Source organism: Benincasa hispida, chromosome 7 (assembly GCF_027475165.1).
Source record: "Benincasa hispida cultivar pf3 chromosome 7, pf3_genome.v1.1, whole genome shotgun sequence".
Lineage (NCBI taxonomy): Eukaryota > Viridiplantae > Streptophyta > Magnoliopsida > Cucurbitales > Cucurbitaceae > Benincasa > Benincasa hispida.
In genome coordinates this window covers 50,782,810-50,791,435 of record NC_143484.1, presented here as the reverse complement: position 1 = coordinate 50,791,435, position 8,626 = coordinate 50,782,810, and the positions used below count along the sequence as shown (strand labels likewise).

The following is an 8,626-nucleotide window of genomic DNA, read 5'->3' as shown; positions in this document are numbered from 1 at the left end:
TATGCCAGGGAGTTAGATGATAATTCAGAAAAGTAAAAAGTAACGATCTTTCCTTCATTATGAAACCAAATGATGCTGAAAAAACACAAGCTTCACTAGATTCCATCATCAATATATTCTGAAACTTCAAAAGGTGAGTTTTCATTATTGAAAAACCAGGCACTCACGCTTGATCTGAAGGTGGGGAAATGTTAAGTGGTACGCCAGGAGTAGGCTCCAAGACAACTGCCTCTGGAAGCTCCTTTGACAACAATTCCTGCATTACATTGAATTAGTAAGAATTTAACAGAGCTTTCTAACGTTTGTTGTGCAGTATCAAAGTAGAAAGTTCATCCAAAATGGAGGGAAGCATTTCAACCTTGGTCACTCATTTGACCATGTGTAAGTGTACAGACCAGTACAGACCAGCTTGACACATCTCTACTAATCTCACCAGACAACTCACATGTTATGGTGGCCACCATTAACACAGTTTCCCTCTAAACCCTTTACTATACCTATGACCCTTATTGACCGTTAAGCCAACCGGTAATGGTTATTTGATCATGTGTTATAAGATTCTAAAATCAACATTCTAATTATAAATTAGTGACCAGGTCATTCTGTACTAGACACTACTTGATTTTCATTCAACTTCATCAGCTTCTATACTTAATAATGTATACATGATAGAAAGAAATAAATAAACCAAAGTTGACTGGAAACCTACAAACCATCATGCAAAGTTCAAGTATGCCTGTATGAATATGATAATATATCAGTTCGGACACACGTTTCATAATGGCTGTGGTTAAAGTAGATATTAACCTTGAAAGATCCAATTGTCCCTTCCCCTCTGATTAAGCTTGCAAGAAGCCCTTTGCTATCCATATCTCCATTATTCATTGGCACGATGAACCTGAAAGACGACAAGGAAGGATAATTTGATAGGATAAGATACCATGGGCATATTATATATTAGCTAGGGAGTGTATAAGAATAACGGTTATGAACTTATGAATAAAGTAGATTGCAAAGGTTCAAGGTAACTAGGTTAGTCATATTATAGGATTGATCCTGAAAGAGTATGTAATTTTCTTTGATATCGCAATACATTTCATCACCAATTTTCTTGATTTTTAATCTTAAGGTCGGGTTTCTAACTTAAATATATAGAGAGAGAGATGTCTCCACCAAGTAGCGAATTTAAGGTTCTGGAAGCATTCATACTTTGCATGCAGCAGCTTTGCAAGTTGGACTGCATCTTCTTGTCCAGAAACGAGAGTAAAATTAGGCAGAAGCTGCTTTATCACAGGTGTGATGACAATATCAGCCCTTTCTTTCCCCAAAAATTCCTTGTCGTAAGAGCAATGAGGTTCATAATAAAGAGTCAGCTGGCCTTGGGGAGAAATAACGAGATACCTGGATTTAATAAGAGATAGAGAGAGATGGAAACTAAATAACCAGGTTACTAAATACGATGTTCATCATGTAAAGTATCATACTATGCAGTGGGATTAGCAATGTAGAAGATCAACAACTTTACCCGTTCTCAGGACGCTGCCACGGAGGACCTAGAACTGGTCCGGCAGTGGCTCTAATGAGTACTTGAGAACTATTTTTTGCTTCAATAACTGAACTCTGACCAGGTTCTAGATAAGTGACCTGGATATAACTAAAACTAGCCTTAGAACATTCACATATGAGCACAATGTGGTATATGCTCCTTTAACAAAGAATAAGAAAGTATAGCGCCTCTGCATGTAGGAAAGCTTCGGTTTTTAAAATTATTTTGGCCGAGAGGAGGGAGATGCTCCTCTGTTATCTTTAATCACTCTTGATCTTTATGTCTTCCTGCCTTGTACAGTTGTACGTTGATAGTCTATCCAAACCACAAGCAATGAACAAAAAAGATGGGAAATGGGGCTGATTTAAAAAATGCCTTCTAACTACGGTAACATCTCTCTCTCTATCTCTATTTATAACAACGGCATGTTAGTATATGTTTAAGAGTGATTTTAAAATGATTAAAATCATGCTGAAACATATCTTTAATCCCTCGAAATCCATTTAATGTTTAATTTTATACTTTTAAAGATATTTTTCTTACTATTAAAATTGATTTTGAATGATTAAAATCACTTTTAGAGAGATTTTGAAAATTTGAAAAGTAATTTTAACAATTTTAGAATCACTATCAAACATGTCTTTGTATTTGGAGTTGCTATAACCTTGAATGACAGCAGAAAGAAACAAAGAGAGAATCCATAGCAGAACCTACTTACATTGCTGAAAAGTGGATCCAACAATGTCTTTGCATTTGGAGTTGCTATAACCTTTATATTTGGGGACTTCTTAGAGAGAGGTCTCAGGGTCTTCAAATGGCAGTGATCATCAAGACTTTGTGTAATGAGTAAGCAGTCAACTTCAGGAAGTTCACTCAACTGCACTAAATTTGCTCAAGCATCAAAATTCGTTTATTAGACTACATCAGAGAAACCAAACACCAAAAAAGTGCTTATAGCTATTAGGAAATTACCTGAAAACTCTTCAATATCTTCTTGGACGCCTCATAAAGCCATGGGATACCAAAATCAAGATTACCAACCAAAATAGGATCTACCAAGATGGTCAATCCGCCTACTTCCCACAACCAACTATTTCCCTAAAACAAAAAGGGGGAAAGGGGGAAGATTAATTCTAAGCATGTAATTCAAAATCAACGAATAATTATCGGTCTCAAGTCATAAAAGTACTAAGAACCCGCCTCCAGATAAGTTAGATTAAACGCATCAATGGCAGAAACAGTTGGCCCATCGGCATTCTCTTCGGCAATGACAGCCGGAACAACCCTATTCGACCTGTAACGAAGCTTTAGGGCAACCATAGCTTGTAATCTCCAACTAAAGAAAAATGTAGAGATGCAGAATAGAAGACCTGGAAATCGATACGTTCGGCAATGAGCTGGAAGCTTTGACAGTGGGATAATTCGTACGAGAAATGGAAAGGGCAAATGAAGAAGGGGAGAAAACCCTTGTGGTGCCAAATGGTTTGCAGAAGCTTGTGCACTGTACAGCGGCCATGGCTGCTTCTCGACCACTCCCTCAGCTTCTCCCTGCCTTTCGCGCGAAATCAAGAAGACGAGTAGTAATCTCTCTCTTTATTTGTACGGGTTTCCACAATGTTCTTCAAAATTATGAACAGTTCCATCAAAATTTTGTGTTCCTGATTTGGCCACTTGCCACGTGCACGGTGGCCGTTGCCCTCATACTTTGGATCAACTGTTTCTTAAATATTATACATACTATATTTTGGTTTAAATACTCTTTTAGTATCGGTAATTTTCATTTTAGTTCTGTACTTTAAAAGGATTCATTTCAATTCAATATTTTTACTTTTGAAAAATGTTCATTTTGATCCTTGATATTAATATATTGATTTAACAGATTTATGAGGTGGCATTTTTTATGAGAAAATTAGGCACCACGTGGTCGTTTTATTTTGTGCCCATCTTCTTCATGGTTTCAATTGCAGTTCCCAGATTTTTTATTTTCCAACTCAATCTTCTGATTTGTTTTTTTTTATTTTCCATCTCAATCTTCTTTATTTTCCATCTCGATCTTTTGGTTTTTTATTTTTCATCTCAATAATTTGGTTTTTTTAAAATTTTCCATCTCAATCTTCTACATTCATTTGAAATCTTTTCACAACGAGTTAGACTTCGCATTCAAAATCTAGGTAAGCCTCTTCTCCTTTATCTTTTCTCTCTCTTTTTTAAAGAAAAAACAAACAAACAAACACAGAGGATTGAGATGGAAAATAAAAAACCAACCACCTACGATTGAAACCGAGAACGAATAATAAACCTAATCAATGCAAATTTAATTGGATTTAATGGGATCTGACATGAGCCGGTTTATTTGAAACTTAAAATGACCATGCACGTCTAATCCTCTCATAAAAAATGTTTGTTACCTCATAATTGTATTATGAACATTTTTTTTAAAATAGAGTAATCAAAATGAACCTTTTTTAAAAGTACAAGCACCAAAATGAACCTTTTAAAATTCAAAAAATAACTAAAATGAACCTTTTAAAATACAAGAAGGGACCAAAATGAACCTTTTATGAAAGTACATGGACCAAAGTAGTATTTAAAATTGGTAGTATTTCAACCTTCTATTTATAATGTTGAATTAAAAGTTTGGTTATATGTCAATGAGCCTTAAATTTAGAGTGTTAGGGTTTATGCAATTTGTAAGTTTTGATATTCAATTGTCAATTTTTTGGATTGATCAAATGATCGAGTTTAATATAATTTCAAGTACACCTAATGAGCTTTTTGAAATTTCTTCTTGTTGTAGTTAGTTAGTAAACAGAGGCTAAAATTGGAACATTTGATCCAAAGTCAAATGGGGTTGATATGGCCTTGCTCGCACAATTATTGTATTTGAAAATTTTGGGGACATGTAGGACAAGGGTTATCATCAAAATATAATAATTTCTTGCTGCAATAAAAACTACTTTCGTGTTTACTATTTATTTACTACAATTTTTGCTATTTTACATTCATCATTTTTTTTTATTATTTGTTACCATATTTACTATTTCTTTCTCAAATTAAAATAGTTTACACCTCAAACACATACTATTCTAACCCAAACTAAAATAATCTATACCCAAACACAAACTATCATAATCCAACTACAATAACCACCTCTTTGTATTTGATTTTGGTTGTACCCGTTCTCTCTCTGAAAATTTTGGAGGGTTGTGTCCTTTTGTGCCTAAAGTGGTTCTCCTTAGCTATTTTTAAGTTTAGTATGGTTTCTAGTTCTGCTGGTGTTAAATAAATTTTCTCATAAAAAAAGGGGTATAACATTTATTTAAGTATAGAATCAAATTAATGAAATTAAAATTTTATGATGAAAATCGTTACTGTTTGACAAGTTTTAAGTAAAAATTAACTTTATTTTCTTTAAAAAACACGAATTACGATTAAGACTTTCACATCAAATCAATTTTAATCTCATTTAACAAGTATACTTAGATAAGAAATGAGTTGATGGAATGAATATCTAGAAACATAGTGATATCAACCTCTACTTTATGACCATTCCAAATCAATAAAATGTAAGAAATAGAAACCACTATAATCAATGTCAATTTCTATACAAATGCTTCACATTTTCACCAAAAAGTCACTCAACCAGCTAAGAGATATTTCAAAAAGATGAACGCAAAAAAGCACCAGATTCTCTTTTGCTTTGATAGAATGAGATTGGGGACAAAAAAGCAGCTCCATAACATTGACCCCGACAAGAACAAATGACCATATTTACTTGGAGCTTCAATTCATATTTTAAATGCTAGCTCTCTCTCCCATTTTTTGGGATGATAAGGTATGGATTTGACGATTTGGGTACCCTTAGGCGTTGGCAACTCATCTCTTGAAGGAATTTTGTTATGCCATACGATTTCGTTCTCGCGTTCGAACTTCCTGAGCATTTCGGCTACAATATCTATTTCTATTCCGAAAACAATTTTCCATGAATTTTCTCTTGGCATTTCCTTTTTGACATCAGTTAATGCATATCTAAGAACTCCTATAGCAACTCCAGCTTGGCCACCAGACATCAGTTCTTTTGCAAGATTTTTCCGACTCTTCAACTCATGTAGAGCTCTGAAAGCTGATAGAAATTCCTATACCAACGAAACACGACAAAGATTGTACTGGTCACGTGGCTAAACACTAGATTACACACCATAAAACCACCATGAATGTGTAAGAAGAGAATTCTAACCAAAAAGTTTGAGGACATATCTTTCCATTCTCCAGAAATTATTCGTAAATGATTCACTGATTCATTGAGTAATTCAACAATACCATAGTGTAGCTTTGCCAAAAGACTAGGAATAGTTCCCTTTTCTTCAGCTCTCATCGATGTGACAGCCTGTTAAATTTTTTATGGCAGAAGATTCAATATAGATCATCGTCATTGGGAACAAAATTAAAAAAAAGAGAAACGTGAACATCCCAAATTCCACACTCTGATCAAAAACCAACTAGACTAAACGGTCTCACAAATTGCACTTTCATCTTAAAGGCCATTTTTTTTAATAGAAGATTCAAGGTGTTATGTGAAGGCGAGCAAACTAACCTGAGCCTCAGCTAAACAAATAAGACTCATGGCAGCAGAAGTAGATGGAATAACTTCTGGAGGCCTTTCAGAAGGCAAGCAGTGTTGGATGGATGGAAGAATCTCCTTAGCTAGATATTGATAGATCCCAGCAGCTTCCCTGAAAAAGGTCGCAGATTGCACTTGATCTGTATAAGTGAAGAGTAAGTGATCAAATAGGTATAAATTCATGACTTCTACAGCAAACTAGTTCATCATTAGTACCCACCTTCTGATATAACTTCCGATGCCCTCTGCCTAAGAACAGCGCCATATAGAGAAAGAGTCATCCCTACCTCAAACCTCAAGTTATCTATTTGGAAAAATTTTGGACCCCTAAGATGAAATAATGAAGATGAGCTCAGTGCACTTGACCATCGTATCTTTAGGTCTGAAGTCCACTGAACAATCCTGAGGTTATAATCGATCATATCAACTTGGGAAACAAAATTTTCCAACAAGGGCAGATACTTCTGTAGTTTGTGAAGGACCTGCAAAATTTTTTAAGCACAGAAGACCGAACGTAATTGAATGAGCACACAGCAATAGTAACATTTTCTAAAATGTTGTAGGTTATGAAGAAAGAGAGAATAAAACCAGTAGTTCAAAAAAAAATCTCCGTATAACTTCGCTGCAACTTCGGGCTTGCGTGTGTGTGTGGTGTGGGGGGTGGGGAGTGACAGGAGAGTGAAGGAGGAAAAAACGACTTCCTTTCAAATAAAAAAGGAACAAGAGCAGGAGCAGTCCGTGGTTTAAACTAAGCATATAAGTAAATGGGCAGAAATTGAAAGAAATAATCCAGCCACATCCATTCTCATCTAACAAAGAGGCATTGCAATTATAAAAGAAATCCATGTATTTGTTGAATCACAAAGGAGATAATGACAAGGAAGGTTAATGGTATTTATTACTTTTTTTAACTATGTTCACATATTATTACCTGTTGAGTGTGAGAAGACAACCCGCCTGACATTTCTCTTGCAATGGCATCTGTGATAGAGCTCGTTTCATTAATGGACTCCTCAATAACTCTACGCCTAGAAGTCATCTCCTTCAGTTGTTCAAGTGTACCAGAATCGCGGGCAAGGAATTTATCCTCAAACACACACTGTGCATATTGACAATTAATCACTAATCTCATTGATATACTTATTAATTTTAAAAAAAAAATGTCTGTATTTGCCCAAAACCCAAACATCAATGGTCTTCCTTATTAAGATCATCCAAAGATTCAAACACGCGATATTTAGATAGATGTTGCTCAAAGACCATAGGACTTAGCCAACAGGTTCAGCCAAAGACCAAAGTAGTTTAATGATCAAATGAAGCTTCAGCCAAAAATCATTCTCGTTAAGGAATGTTGCATCAGAAATCACTCTTCTCTAGCTTGAAAAACTAGTATTTAATCCAACGAACTACAGTTTAATCCAGGTCAACATACTTTCATTCCGATAGCTTAGTAATTAATAGATCTAATGTTGCATTATACAGGTCAATTGTTTATAAAACCACGTTATTTACTGAATGCAAACCAATTCATTAATAATATAACAAATACTACTATGCTCTCTACCTAATATTTCTTTCAATGCTCTCTTGTTGGGTATTTCCTATTTTATTTGCTCCAAGTCTTATTTTACTAATAGTTGTAGAACTTCTTCCAGAACTTTCACTATAATTGCAGATACATCTTATCTTCTATCCTCTGTTTAGCTTGAAAAACTAGATTACACCTATGGATTTAGCACTTGAAACCTTCAGTATATCACTATCCCACACTCTAATGACAATTCAAATAAACCCAGAAGAAAAGAAACATACCATCTTGGTTTTAAGCTTGGCTGGGTCTGAAAATTGCAGCAGCATCTTTGACAAAATCAAAACTCAATCACCGGGCAACTGTTTCGAGTAAGGAAAACAGCAAATAGGGTGAAGGCGAGTTTAATCAGTGGACTCTTTCAATACTAATCTGCATTCAATTCGGCTCCAAGAAGGAAATTCAACGACTCAAAGGAAGATCAACAAACCAATGACACACCTCGCTCGGGCAATCCTTAACGAAGAACCCCGAAGTGGACACAGCTCGATTTATACAGTCGGTGAAGTTTGTGGGTAATTTTACTTATAGTATCGGCTTATTATTGGTGGGTCGATATCTCGTTATTGTTTGTTAGTGGTCGCCCTCTGGTTTTTACTCCTCGTTTCCTTCGCTGCCAAGATTACGAGTTTAGAAGTCCATAGGAAGATGAATTGATGATCAACAACACAACTTTGGTGGGCCAATGGGCTATTTATCTTCCTGGGCCATAACGGGCCTTATAACGGCATTTATTGATACGGAAAAATGTTGGTGTCAAATAGGTTTACAGAAAAGATTGGAAATATATCAATTTATACCGAAAAATTTAGGGTTGTATTAATTTAAATACTAAATTAACTATCGCCATTTATTATGATCTCTTTAGAAA

The 8,626-nt window shown here is 35.1% G+C and overlaps 2 protein-coding genes across 2 annotated transcripts; both read right to left on the bottom strand.

Annotated features, from left to right (window-relative positions):
• Positions 1 to 33: 33 nt before the first annotated feature.
• Positions 34 to 3,198, bottom strand: LOC120082155 (Metallo-hydrolase/oxidoreductase superfamily protein). Its single transcript, XM_039037403.2, has 8 exons — positions 2,917 to 3,198; positions 2,747 to 2,840; positions 2,519 to 2,644; positions 2,265 to 2,423; positions 1,526 to 1,644; positions 1,210 to 1,401; positions 808 to 898; positions 34 to 256 (listed from the first exon to the last, which is right to left on the bottom strand). Exons 1-8 carry the CDS (start codon positions 3,060 to 3,062, stop codon positions 164 to 166), a joined length of 1,020 nt encoding a protein of 339 aa, XP_038893331.1. The 5' UTR covers positions 3,063 to 3,198; the 3' UTR covers positions 34 to 163.
• A 1,871-nt stretch (positions 3,199 to 5,069) lies between these two features.
• Positions 5,070 to 8,373, bottom strand: LOC120080925 (Endosomal targeting BRO1-like domain-containing protein). Its single transcript, XM_039035606.2, has 6 exons — positions 7,980 to 8,373; positions 7,099 to 7,266; positions 6,388 to 6,649; positions 6,141 to 6,307; positions 5,784 to 5,933; positions 5,070 to 5,682 (listed from the first exon to the last, which is right to left on the bottom strand). Exons 1-6 carry the CDS (start codon positions 8,022 to 8,024, stop codon positions 5,335 to 5,337), a joined length of 1,140 nt encoding a protein of 379 aa, XP_038891534.1. The 5' UTR covers positions 8,025 to 8,373; the 3' UTR covers positions 5,070 to 5,334.
• Between the last annotated feature and the right edge of the window lie 253 nt (positions 8,374 to 8,626).